This window comes from Meleagris gallopavo, chromosome 16 (genome assembly GCF_905368555.1).
Source record: "Meleagris gallopavo chromosome 16, MGAL_WU_HG_1.1, whole genome shotgun sequence".
NCBI lineage: Eukaryota > Metazoa > Chordata > Aves > Galliformes > Phasianidae > Meleagris > Meleagris gallopavo.
Window position 1 is genome coordinate 6291050 of NC_139419.1, and position 13776 is coordinate 6304825.

At 47.3% G+C, this 13776-nt stretch overlaps 1 protein-coding gene across 2 annotated transcripts in view; it reads right to left on the reverse strand.

The window, feature by feature from the left end:
• The window catches only part of PKD1 (polycystin 1, transient receptor potential channel interacting), an 85734-nt gene that overhangs the window by 29846 nt on the left and 42112 nt on the right, over window positions 1–13776 (reverse strand). Inside the window, exons 7-16 of one of the 2 annotated variants that reach the window (XM_085237261.1) lie at window positions 12963–13177; window positions 11519–11631; window positions 11310–11436; window positions 9439–9716; window positions 8191–8940; window positions 6981–7112; window positions 5777–5952; window positions 5229–5362; window positions 1286–4908; window positions 159–305 (exon numbers count right to left, since the gene is read on the reverse strand). In XM_085237261.1, coding sequence (XP_085093387.1) covers window positions 159–305; window positions 1286–4908; window positions 5229–5362; window positions 5777–5952; window positions 6981–7112; window positions 8191–8940; window positions 9439–9716; window positions 11310–11436; window positions 11519–11631; window positions 12963–13177 — 5695 coding nt within the window. The remainder of the gene's footprint in view (window positions 1–158; window positions 306–1285; window positions 4909–5228; window positions 5363–5776; window positions 5953–6980; window positions 7113–8190; window positions 8941–9438; window positions 9717–11309; window positions 11437–11518; window positions 11632–12962; window positions 13178–13776) is intronic. The other variant, XM_085237262.1, reaches the window with a different exon arrangement.

The window sequence follows — 13776 nt, forward strand, 5'->3', positions numbered from 1 at the left end:
CTGCCTACGTAGCCCCAGCAATGCCCTAAATTTAATTTCCCCTGCATCTCTGATGCCTTCCACAGCACTGAGCTGAACTGGTACTGCCCCTGGGATCAGGCTGGGAAAGCAGCAATGGGCACACAAGGCAAAAAGCAACAGAGTTCTGTGGTACGTACGGTTTGATTTGTTGCCTCGGGATTCATACCCTCCTTCCAGACAGTGAGGTTGAAAGTATACTCCACATCTGCTTCTAATACAGCTTTGGGAATTGTGACATTTCCTCCCTTGGCACTGAAATTCAGAGAGCACCCTGCAGCCGAGCTCTGCTTGCAAGGAGAAAAGAACTTTCAAACCCTCCTTGATACGGTGCACATCGGGTTAGTCCACAGCCAAAACATTCAGGTCCACACAAAGCCCAGTTACCATCACAGAGCTTTCTGTGCAATGCCACCACCAGGGTGGGACACACGGGGTGGTGTGTGAACGACAAAGCACATTAACCTGCTCTTCACGTTAGTATGAACACTCCTGTATTGCTTCTGAGTTTCAGATTCTTAATTTATAGCAACTGACTCTTGCATCAAATACTTCATAAACACTGCTAAACAACGCAAATTAAACTTGAAAGTCTCATCCACAGATATTTCACATATTTTCACTTTGTAAAGATAGAAAACAATAATCTTGTCCAAGGAAAATAATCCTGCATTCAATTAAAATATTCTCCCAACGTGGATCTCCCATGCAAATGTGAAGGGCACAACTCCCCTGCCCCTTATCCACTGTAGCATCACATCATCTCAGTGTGAGGGTGACAGGCACAATGTTTTGGCTTGTGCCTACTCCTCTAAAGCCTAACTGTTGCTATCAGACATCTAACTGTTCACAGAAAAGAGACCAGAGCCCTCCGCCCTTTGGACAGCAGTCAGCAGCTCTGTGATTCCTTCAGGTTATGGAAGATGTTACACTGAACCTGAAGCAGAAGCCAAGAACAAAGGAAGCAGCAAAGTGAATGCCTTTGGCTTCCAGTGCAAATGCTTCTGAAGCACACAGGAAGGGTGTGCAGTGCTGAACTACAGCGGGCTGCATTGCACAGCTCCTCACAAAAACTTCTGTACCACCGCTCTGAGCTGGGAATTGGGTAATATTTGCAACCCTTCTTCCCAAGCAGCTTTGTTAAAGATGCTCACAACAGCCCCCATTGACACTATTTCAACACAGATGCTAACACGTATAGTGAAGCTGACACGCAGCCAGAACTCCCAAATGATCACCTTCTGTGGCTGTGCAAAAATGCTCTTACCTTGGAGGAGAACGTACAAGACCACTGGTAAAACAACGGAGTCTGTTCACCATCATCCAAGTTTGGGTCATAGGATTTCTCCCCATCCAAGATTAAGTCTTGAGTGTTGGACCATACACGGTATGACCCCCCATCAATGATTGGGACCAGCTTACTCGGTATCATGGTCACATTGGCAAAGATGCTTTTGGACAGTGGAGTATCTCCAAAGGAGACAATGAAGACAAAGCAGTAGCTCCCAACTTCCAGGGCAAGCTTTGGTATAACAAGCTGCGGCCTGTTCACATCAACATTTGGCAGATGGATCCTGTTGGAGTCATCCAGGTGCAGACAGCTGAGTGCTCGGTATATCTCCCATAGGTGCTCCGTCTGATACTTGATGCATCCCCGCAGGTCGAGCTGTGCCTCTAGGTAATTCCTCTGGGACCGCTTCATCACCACCTGAGGGGGCAAGGCCAGCTCCACCTCCGGCTCCTCACACTCCAGGACCTTGACGGTGACAGTGAGGTGGGCTATGAAGAAGCTGATGAGGTTGGTGGCATTCACCTCCACCAGGTAATCCCCAGGGCTCAGGTAAGAATAGTTGGCCACTGCAACCTTGGTCATTTGAGTGGAAGAGCCGTCCCCAAAGGTCCACATGAACTCAACACCCCTGCCACTGGGCATCACTGATGCTTCAAACAGTGCTGTCCTATTGACAAAGGCGTTGGAGGCAGTGAGGGAGACTTGGAGTATCGGGTCTTGGACCTGGATGGTTCTGGTGATGTTGATACCTCCCAGGTCGTTGAAGGCCCTGAGGTGAATCTCAAGCAGCCCTGCAGCTTCTGGAGTGTAGGAAACACTCTCTCCTGCTGCAGTGACCACGGAGCGGCCCTGCTCCTTCCACAGGGAGAACTGCCAGGAGAACAACACCCGTGAGCCGCTCCCCACCTGGGCACTGAAGCTCTTCTCCGTACCTGTGGGAATGCCTCGCTCACAGCAGTTTAGGAGCCTGATGCCACGGACGGCCTCCAGAACCGAGATGAGCACCTGGGCATGAGCAATACTGATTTGGTTTTGCACTGTCACTGTCACCAGATAATCGCCACTCTTGGTGAACTCATGCGTGTACTTGGACCCATTGAGCACTACGGAATAGTCCCCACTTATGCTCACCAAGTAACTCACAGAGGTACCCGACGACATCCTGATCACAAAGGTGACCTGCTCACCTGGCTCTACCACCTTCTTGCTGGCAATAACTTCCAGTCCTTGAATCCTGTCAAGCACAGAGATATTCCTGCTGGCTACAGCCCAGCTGATGTCATTTGATGCATTTAGATAGACTGTGTAAAACCCTGCTGTGGGGAACATGACTGCCACGGACTGGCCTGTCAGTGTGCCATTCGGTACCTCCCAAAGCCACGTCACTTCAGTCCCCTTCTGCAGCTCTCCTTCAAAGACCACAGTGGAGCCCGATGAGACATACCTACAGTCCAGTTCTGCAGTCCCTATGCTCAGTTCCTCTATGACCTCCTCTACGTAGACACTAATTGTTGCGTTCGTTGAATCCAGCTTGTTTTCTGCTCCAATTACAACCTCCATAGCTCCAGGGCTTTGGAAGGAATGTATGATAAAGGATTCAGATGTAACAGGAGAGAAGCCATCCTCCAGGTACCAAACATACACAATACCAGTGCCACTGGTTATGGTGGCACTAATGTTAACAGATGTATTAACAGCAACTGGGTTGGGGAAGGCATATGGCTTTAGAAGACCAAGGCTTTCAATGAATTCCAATGTCTTGTTGGCAGTTGCACATCCCAGCATGTTAGTAGCTTTCAGATAGACAGTGTAGTTTCCGGCTTCTAAGACATTCAAGGAGAAGGTTTTCCCAGTGGATGTCTGCACAGCATTGCCATCTTTTTGGGCTATCCAGCTATAAGAGATGTTTGTTCCCTCTCTCACCACCGCATGCAGATGGAGTGTTTTGTTAGTTGGGAAATAGAGATCCTCCACCAGGTCACCACTAGCCACCTGCAGGCCTTCAATCTGTTCCAAGACGTAGACGTAGATACTGTCCTGCAATGAGCTGATCTCATTCTCTGCAGTCACAATGACATTGAACGTGCCCACAGAGCGGAAGGTGTAGGAAATTGTGGAGGATCCTTGGATAGGAGTGCACCGATCACAGAGGATCCAAGAGTAGCGGATGGCACTGCCAGCTGCAAGCGTGGCCACAAAACTCACGGAACCATTTAAAGGCACAATTGTCCTGCTGGCATTGATGGTAATCCCATGTAGCCGACGTTTCACTGTGACGTCCATCCTGGTTTCATTAGTGCTCACATCATTCTGGCCTGTCACACTAATAGTGTAATGGCCAGTATTGTTGTAGGAGTGGGTAGTGATTTGGCCAGGCTGGGTAATGCCATCTCCAAAGTCCCAAAAGTAATTCACTTTGGTTCCATTCATACTGGCAGAGAACAGATAGATCTGGCTCAGCTCTAAAACCTTCGTCCCATTATATTCAATCTTTGCTACCCCAACTGGCTCCTGGACTTCCACAAACGCCGTGTCATTGTTGAAAGAGACGTTGTTGGAGACAGTCACAGTAACCAGGAAGACCCCTGTGCTCTTGTAGTTGTAGCTCACTTCAGTTCCACTCGACCTAGTGGACTCATTGTTACCAAAATCCCAGCGGTATCGGTACTGGTAGAGGGGCATAGCACTGACCTGAAAGCTGCACTCCTCACCAAGCCTCACAAACTGCTTGGAAGGGAGAAGCGTGACATTGACTATCTCTGGCTCCACACATACACTGGTGAAATAATGAGCCTTGTTAAACCTGCTGGAGAGAGTCAGGGACAAGGGGAATGTCCCACTTCGTGTGAAGTTGTGCATCACTACAGGGTCCCCACTGATTGTGACATTGGATGAGCCATCTCCAAAGGTCCAATCAAAGATGTATTCATTGGGATTCCCTGTCACGTAGGCAGTGAGCTGCACATCTGGATGCTCAAGAATGCAAGAAGTAGGGTCTATTTTGAGTACTTCCAGGACAAATATCCAAACAGGAACGATTTGGGAGACGGAGTTCACAGGATTCACAGCTGTCACATTCACAGTGCAGTTGATGTCCTTTGTGTACACATGTTCCACCACTGGCACCTGACTCCTCAGCACCGTCCCATCCCCCATATCAAATATCCAGGTGATACTGTCTCCAGTCTGCACTGAAGCATTAAGGGTTACAGTTGCACCCACCTCTGCCACCTCATCTGCTGAAACATGGAGCCCAGTTATCTCTTCAAACACCTGGTAACACTCAACTGTCTCCACACTGCTTATGGTGTTGTTTGCTGACACAGTGATGTTGTATACCCCCCTGCTGGAGTAGCTGTATGTCACTGTAGACTGGCTCTCTGTCACCAGTGAGGACCCGTCCCCGAAGTCCCAAGTGTACAGGACACCATAGGGAGATGGCAGTGGAATGGCTCTGAAAGTGACCGAACGGTTTACAACTAAAACATCCTTCACTGTTTCTATTTGCACATCAACCAGATAACTGTGGACGCTAACTGGGGTCAAGCAGGTGAGGTTCTCAAACTGGTTTGACACTTGAACCACCAGGATGTAATCACCTGCACGGGAAAAGAACAGAAAAAGAACAGTGGTGAGAGCAGTGCTTGTGCAACAGCGTTTTCAGTGCTGCAGCAGAATGGGAACATGATGGGCAGTTCCAGGGAGATGCTCTGTCCCTGCACTGCACCCTGGAACACCCTCCGCTTCCCTCCTCTGTTCCAGGACAAGCAGGAAATACAACCAGGCCATGCGATGTGGCAGTTTGCTCAGGAACAACGTAATGACTTCAAAGCTACTGTTTTATTTGAAGATGCCTTGTGACATAGTGAAACAAAAACATCTGAGTTCTTTCTTCCCTAAAGAACCAGTCTGAGCATACCTGGGTATTCATAGATGTGTGACACATTGTGCTCAATTATAACCTCGTGGACACTGGGATCAGGAACAAGGAAAGACTTGTTGTAGGGAGGTGTGAACTGGTATGCCTCCTGGATACCGTCTCCAAAATCCCACCTGGAGAAACATACAGACCACGTTGCACTACACCACAAAAGCCCCAGGCCTGAGTCCTTCAGGCATTAGGTGAGGGTTTTCAGAAAAAAAACATAGCAAGTGTAACGCTAAATATCAAAGAAGTAGCTATGCCAATACTGCAGAGCCATGGCTGTCAGAGGAGCACAGCACAGCTAAAAAGAAGAGATAGCGAATATTGAAGCAACATAGAAATCCTTCACAAGAAAATTATTTCAGGCTTCAAGTACAGTTCCCAACCAGTGCGACTGAATCAGATTTCCAGGGACTACCTAGACAGCAGATGAAGAAACGGACATTTGAAATCAACTATCCCAGAGAGAAGAAATAACACGGGAAGGCTGGTAAGCCATGCACAGCAAGATCCTACATTCAGGCAACTTGCAAAGGACTCACAGGAACATAGCATCCACAGCTGAATCAACCTGAACTCTTGCTGTAAACTCCACAGTGCTGTTCTGAGGGAGGACCGGCGGGATGCCCAACACAGTCAGGTTCTTCATCTTATTCATCATCTCCACTGTGACATTGTAGTTGACTGTAAAGTTACTGACGTGGTTGGAGGCGGTGAGCTGGGGAGGACAGTGGGACAAAGAACGCACTTGGAATCTCCTTGCCATGATGCCCTCTCCTCAGAGTGGGGCTTCACTGCGTGGAAGAGATCCCCCAAGGCAGGCAGCAGGTTAGGCCAGAGAAGAGTAGCCTGTGGGACAGGGAGGCAGAAGCAATAGCCTGAAAGGCTCTGGAAAGCAGCATAGACTGGAAGGTCATCTATCTGGCAAAGCCACCTCTTGCTAGACCCACATCTTTGATGCTATGCTAGTCCAAGGAAGGACCTGTCAGCACAGTGCAGTACACAGAAAATTAGTGCAAGTGTGCCTTCAGAGGTAGGGCTGGTGTCTCTTCAGCCACCAGTCACAAATGTATTAAGCAGCCTTTAGCCAGACCAAGACTCTGCATGGCAGTACATAGCAAGAACCAGAAAGGTGTTCTGGCCAGAGATAAACTCCTGTTCCATAGGAGACACTGTCCTCTGTCCAGATTGTTTGCTCTATCCTTCTTCTGGTGTTCCTGACTGCACTAGAAGAAAGCGGACAGGACAGAGACCAGAAGAGCTTGTGGCAGAAGCTCTGTCTTGGCTATGAAAATCTTACATTTGAATTCTACCCCTGCATGGTTCTGCATGCACATCTCCTGTGTGCCAAAGCAGTAGCCAGCACCCTGCTGTGGGGCTCACTGCCTCATGCTTACCGGGAAGGAATAAGGACAGATGTCCCATGATCGGAAAGGAGAAGATGGAGAAAAAAAGGAGAAGGCAAAGATAAGAAAGACAGAGAAGTCAGCAGGAAAGGAAGCCACAAGAAGAAACTTAATATGTGCATTTGCAAGGAACAGCAGATGAGCTTGTTAGGAGCATAGCGAAAATCTCCTCAACTCAACTGGAGCACATGGCATGGACCTGCACTACTGACAGCTCCTGAATGGGACAGGCTGTCTGCAGAAAGCTCTGCTGCCTTCTCTCCCTGCTCCTTTTCCTGCTTAGCTCGTCGGATGAAATGGAAACCCAGGATTCAAATGGTATTATGGTATTTCGGCTTACCGAAAGCTTGTACACAGCTGGGCTTTGGTAGATAACGTTGAAGACAACATTGTAAAAAGTGAAAGATGGTTTATCATCTACCGTCCATCGGAAAGTCACATCTGACCCGGCTTCCATCACAGGGACATAGCTCTGAAAGGCATGAGGACATTTTACACTAGTGCAAGGGAAAAGCATGCACACTGCTTCCCAGATCTCCAGATGGACTGGAGAAGGAGCAGAGCCAGACTGGGAGGCACCACACACCCATCAGACAGTGCTCTCAGAGCATGACACAGGTGCAGTGGCTTTACCACTGACAGAGCAATGCAGATCCCGACTCCATAAACCAACAGCAAAGCTGGGAGCAAAAGCTGTATTTCCTGCTTCCACATCCTAGTGCTCTGCTCTTGGGATCAGGTCTCTTTCTTGCTGGCTAAAAAACTTTCTGAAATCTTTGCAGAAATAACTCAGCTTTACCTACACCTGCAAACTCAATCTTTGCCCCTAGTCCATGGATGCTGCCTGTCCCAAAGGCAAAAATGGGTTGCCTTGCACCAAACAGTGCCTTATTCCTACAGTGCCTCCTGAGCAGGGAGTGTGAGACTTAACAGGAATTGCAGGCACAGAGTTCTGCCATAAGCAGCCAGAAACTGAACACAGTGCTTCGCAGATAATGACGGGCAGTTTTTAAACAGGTTCTGAGGACTTGGCTGTAGTTCTGGGGATGAGGGATTTGAGGGGAAAAAAAGACTGAAGACATCAGAGCAAGTCCAAGCCCCTGATGGATGGATGAAACATGTCTCTAGCTTCCGTCAGCTGGTGTAAAGATTTAGTAGAGCAAATCAAAATGCCTAAAGGAATAAACTACCTTGACAAATCAAAACAAGGTAAGCACTGGCCTCTGATAAATGCATCAGTTTTCCAATCAAATCCCTGGGAAAATGAAAAGCCAGTATTGCCTTTGCTGGAAGCGCTGCCTTACCTCTGAGGGAATTAAAGTGAGCATACAGCTGAGCTGCTTCCCTGCCAGAGAGCATGAGTGGTTTCTGCCACATGCATGTACCAGAGCAGTGCTGACTGCATGGCTCACGAGCCAGCACTTAGCAGCAAGCAGTGCTACGCCCTGACCCCGTGTGGAACAGAGCCTTTGTCCTCCTCTTGAGTCAAACTCACACCATGAGCAGTAAAGCCTAAAAATGATTAAGTAGAAGCACCAGTAACTACTCACCACTCGTGTATTTAGCAGCACTCTGCTCTCAGGGTCTGGGGTGGCCCTCAGCCCACGGATAGGCTGTTCCACTTTTATTGTGATGGTGATGTTCTGGGAGCTGATGGCATTGTCTGCAACAAGTATATGGGTACTTGCCCCCTCCTTGAGGCCGCTCAAGCTGAGCACAGCAAACCAGGTGTCATTGTTCTCTCTGGCACAGTCCGATGTCAGCGGTGCAATAGCCGCTGGGCAGGCCCCTTCAAAGGGGAAGGTGTGGTTGTCTCCTAGCCAGCGTGCCGTTGCATTCATTCCTGAGGAGATTTTGACCACCAGGGTGATGTGGTCGGATGGTACGTACACCTTGCCACCTTGAGGAGCTGGGTGAACAACACGCAGGCCTGAAACCCGGGAAGTAACCCAGAAATTGCACGACAGATTGGCACTGAAGATCCCATTGTCCACGCTGGCACTGACTGTGTAAAGTCCTGGATGCACCAGCCCTGCGTTCTGGGGGCTGATTATTGGGACCAGCTGCTCCTTGGCATAGAGAACTCGGAGAGAGCAAACAGTGTTACGGATCCAGGTGGCACCGATGGAGCTGGCAGGGAGGCCAAGTGCCCAATCTGAAGAGTTTGTACTGAAAAAATTGGTTCTGAAAGGGGACGTGGTACTTGGTTGGCACTGGAGGAATGAGCCCACGTCTGCATTGTGCTGGATACTCAAGACATCCTTGGCCCTCACAAAAACATCATCTTTGCTGAATGTGACCTGCAGGGAGAGGAGACATTTTTGGTTTGCTGCATGAACTTCAGAGCACTCAGCACCCAACTCTTGTCTGGGCAAAGCTGGATCTACTGCCAAGAGGAAACTCACAGAAAAGCCACATATCCAAACACTGCATACAGAAACAATTCACCATTCTGTTCTCCTTGGCCATTTTGAACCAAGTGTTCTAACATGGAAGACAGCTTTATGCTCTATCTCCACTTCCCAAGTGCAATGGGAACAGCCCAGAGCCTCCGCACAGTCTTTTGCCTAACTGTACTGTTGTTGTTACCACAGGGAGTTTGAAGCTTACAGAGAAGACAGAAAGTGGTGGCATGAGCTCTGTGCCAGGCCTGCCAAGTATTCCCTGGGTAAGCCATTTCATTTGAATGGACTTCAGCTTCTCCATCTGCAGACTGGGATAAATTCTTAATTTGCCCAAAGCATTCAGAGAAAACTGCCCCACCTACTCACTAGTTAAAGCAGCTAATAAAGACTGACCAGATAAGGGGTAGAAGGGCCAGCTGGTACTGTAAAGAGAAATTCCTTGACGAGTTCATAGCTGAGCTGGCTGCCATTGTGCTGAGGGGATGTAGGGATAGGGCTGCTGGCAAAAGAACTGTTGATACACTCCGTCGCATTGCAGCAGTTGTTTACTGATGAGCACAAATTAGTCAAATGACACCACTGGAAGCCAGAAGGACATTCAACTATAGTATAGTTCCCATCGTCCTGTGAAGTAGGAAATGGTTCTGTTGCATTTTGTCCTTCCTGGTACTCTGGAAGAGGTGAAGAGAAAGCAAAGATTACCATTTTAACAGGCAATACTTATAGTGCAATTCTACTCAGCTTCAAATTCACCATATTCTTTTCCCTGTGACTGATGATGACTTCATCGTCAATGCTGCAACTGCAATGCATCCCGGTGCTATGCAAGTCAGAAGAGTCCTGTTTTACTGGAAAATTTCACAAAGGCACAAAGTTTGTTAAAAACAAAGTTAGTCTCTTTTCCAGGGAGAATGCGCCAATCTGCAATCTAAAAGAGATCTGTGTTCAAGTGAAAACTAGTCCAAGCAAAAGCAGAGCTGGCTTTGACACCAAAAACACATTAAGTAACTTTTCTAAAATTACTGTTTCCATGTTCAAGTATCAATGTCAAAAAATACCCTTTTGTAACCAGCCAACTATAAGGCTGTAGCAAAAAATCTGCAGCAAAATTAGTTGTTGCCAAAATTGTGAGTATTGAGCTGTTGTATGAGGAATACAAGGCTTATTAGATCATCTCATCCATCAGGAACAAATGGACTCAAGAAAATATTCTTCCTCATTAACCTGTGGGGCCAGATGGACCAGAACACATTCCCTTTAGACGTATCATGTCTTCCCAAAGCATAGAAGTATAGCTCAGAAGGTTAATTTCCTTCTACACACATTTCAAACACTCTCATTATTCTTGATGCGTGGAGACAGGTAACAATACCATAAGAAACTACTTGGAATGTTTGTGTATCATTCCTAAGTTTCAGCTGCTGGTCAGCTTAAATTAAATAGAGAAACACAAGGTCCTGTATTTCTATAACTATCACCTCTGCATTTGATGTCTGATTCAAACATTCTGCTTTAAGTCAGAGCTGGTGGACAAACGTGCCTGAAACTGTTGTCACACAAAGGTCCAGGAGAGCAGGAGAGGCTAATTAGTGATAGCCACGAGGAAAACTGGATATAACCCAGGGCTTCTGAAGAAGAAAAGTGTTCCTCTGTTTTAAGATTTTGGCCACAGAAGCAATGGGAGAGGAGACACTTCCCAGCAATGCACTCAGCTAGCAGCCAAGGGGAATTTGTCCCTCTGTACCAACACTGTCACAGATGCAGGTCACAAATCTGCAATCCCCACTGTTAACTCACCACTAACCAGACTACCATAACTGATGAAGTCATTACTTAGTTGCTCATTGGTCATGAACCATCAGTCATTCACAGGTCATTACTTCTCCAGGACCACCTTTCCATCCAGAAATCTCTTCTTCAGCTGTACTGGTTGGCTGCAACAGAACAGCTTTGATCTCTGGCTTTGATCCACACAATTGTGGCTCTGTCCCTTTCTAAACTGCCAGGTTGATGTAAAGTTCATCCACTCAGTTTCTCCCCCTGTTCAGTTCTCCAGGACACCTACTTCTAAAAAGCAACCTCAGGCTGTCCAAGTACACCCACAGATTTTGCACTTGAGACTCTTCAAAACACAGAACCAAATCTCTAATCCTTTAAGGCTTCAAAGCTTCTGCTTAAAGACAGAGCCACACACATTCAGACTGACATGGCCCTCGGGGCACCTGCTCTAACAGTACCAAAAGCATTAAGAAGAGATGTCTCACCTTTTCCATCTACTGGTCTATGCACCTGAAACCTCATTTGAATGGGCTGATGCAGATCTTGTGTCACAAACTCCAGGGCAGACAAATATCCCTCGTGCCTGAACGCCAGCTCAGGGAACACCATCACCTGCAAAGTAAAACAAAGCTCTCACCTATCTGCATCTTCCTGGACTCTCTCTGCAGCAGTAGGATGAGCAAATCCTGCTTACCTCCACAGCTTGCAGTGGAGATGACAGCATATCTTCCATCACGTTTTTTGCAGCTACATGTGTGTCAAACACAGGGTCTCCCACAAAGAAGTTTTCAGCATTTAAGAGAACTCCTGTTTGCAAAGGAAGTATTTGAAGAAAGCCCATGAGACTCACTAGGGCCTGAAGCTATCCTCCCCATGATGCTCATGTTTGTTCATTCCACACAACGGAGCTATAGCAGGGCTTGGTCCACTCAAAAACCTGTAACTAGAACTTTAATGGAGAAGCAATTGCTGTAATGCTGCAAATACCATCTTTTTACAGGTATAAGCAGCAACTTTAATTACTAGGAGCTCTGCCAACACCCCACAATTTACTTTCAATGCACTCCCCATATCCCTTGTCCCCCTGGACCTCGTGGAAAATGTGGCCAGGGCCAGCTGGTTTCCATCACTGGCAAAGAGCTCTGGTTCCATCACAGCCAGATCAGGTTCTGGGGACTGAGCACAACCAGCTGATGCTGTTCCTCACAACAGGACCAGTGAGCTCTCTTCCCAGATCTGACTTTTCCTTCTTACCTAAATCACACCCTGTATTCACTGTTCTTCCCGCTTCTTATTCACGACATCCACCTGCTGCATTAGAGTTTTCAGGAAGGTGGGAATGTATTTTCCATACACCTTGCTGTATTGGGGAAGTGGCTGCCCAAGATGCAAGAACTGACTTTTCTCCTAACAGCCTCCTTGAAACAGGGTCCTTCTCAAAGCAATAGACCACCACCTGCACCATCTATCTCTGGAAACAGCTCTTATACCAAATTGGACAGAGCCAAATGAGGAAAGTAGGTTGATGTTGACCAAGAGGTTAACAGATGCTGATATATCTCTTTCAGCCTTAATTTAGAGGACCAAAACTGACCCTTTGTTTTAAACCCAACTTAACTTCTATTCTTAACTTCTAATTCTTCCAATTCTATTGTTAGCTTCTAATTTTCTATTATTCTGTATCTCCCAAACCAGATTTGGGATGCTGCATACACCTGCACACCGTATTATACACCATTTAAAAGCTCACGTAATAATCTTTGAGGCCCTACAGTTTCTTAAATCACAATACCCCAACAACCCACAGATTGCAAGATACCACAGAAAGACAGCAGAAGACATCATGGCAGTACAGCAGCTCTGACCTACGCAGCAGCATAGACTCCTCAAATAACAGAGATACGCTCTTTCCAAAGCTCTGCGTCAAAGCTTCACTCCTTTCTCCATTTACATTGATAGCAAAGATTGGGATGGGCCAAATTCTTCACAATAGGAATACTGTGGTTGCTGCTGGTCCCACGTGACTGGGGCAATGATTTGGACAAGCATCTCCACACAGCCCTATTTTTCCTTGGCACATGTCAACAGACCTGCCTGCCCACGATGCCAGCTGAGAGCAGGAGAGAAGCAGAGCCCACCTTTTGGCTTGTACTCGCACACATAGCTGTGCTTGGCCATGCACAGGTCTGTGTTACACTGGCCTGTTGGGCCCATCCGGACACAGTGATCAGCATTTGATGGATGGGGTTCTCCTGGAAGCCAGTTCTGACAGCTCTCTATATTAAATCCTTCGTCGCTTTGCTGTGCTTCAGTGCTTGCAAAATCATTGAATCCAATCCAGACATCAAGGCTCCTTAAAAAAAAAAAAAAAAAAAAAAGAAGAAGGAAAAGAAATAAAAAAGGGGGTGGATTTCAGGAAATCACGAGTATTAGAAAGATCTGGGACAGATGCCATCTATGGTTCTCTACGAAAATAATAATCTTAACAACAGCTCCATCCGGGCGTCACAGGCTGCCTTTAAAGGAGCCTTTTAATTACTAAAAGATTTCAGAATACATTTTGCCACCAGATGGTACACCGTCCTCCTTTCTACAAACTGACCTCAGATCTACAGGTACAGAAAGCCAACTGCCCTCTGATGTACTGAGGGGAGAGCTGCAGCAAAAGGATCTGGATAGAGCAGTCAATGCCAACACTACAGTATGCTGCAGTGAAACAGAACTGGGAGGGAGAAAGAGCTCGTGGGGATCACTGTGCAGCTGATTCAGACCTTCGGAAATCTCTGGTCTTGGTCTTCAGGTTGAGTCACTCCATTCCCAAAGTGCAGGTTGCTCACTCAGGTTACAAGATGACCCAAGGCTCCATCAGCACCACAGAACTCATGACAAACTTGTAAGCACTGATTCATCTCAGCCACAACTGGGACAGCACAAAGTATCAGAGAGGCTACT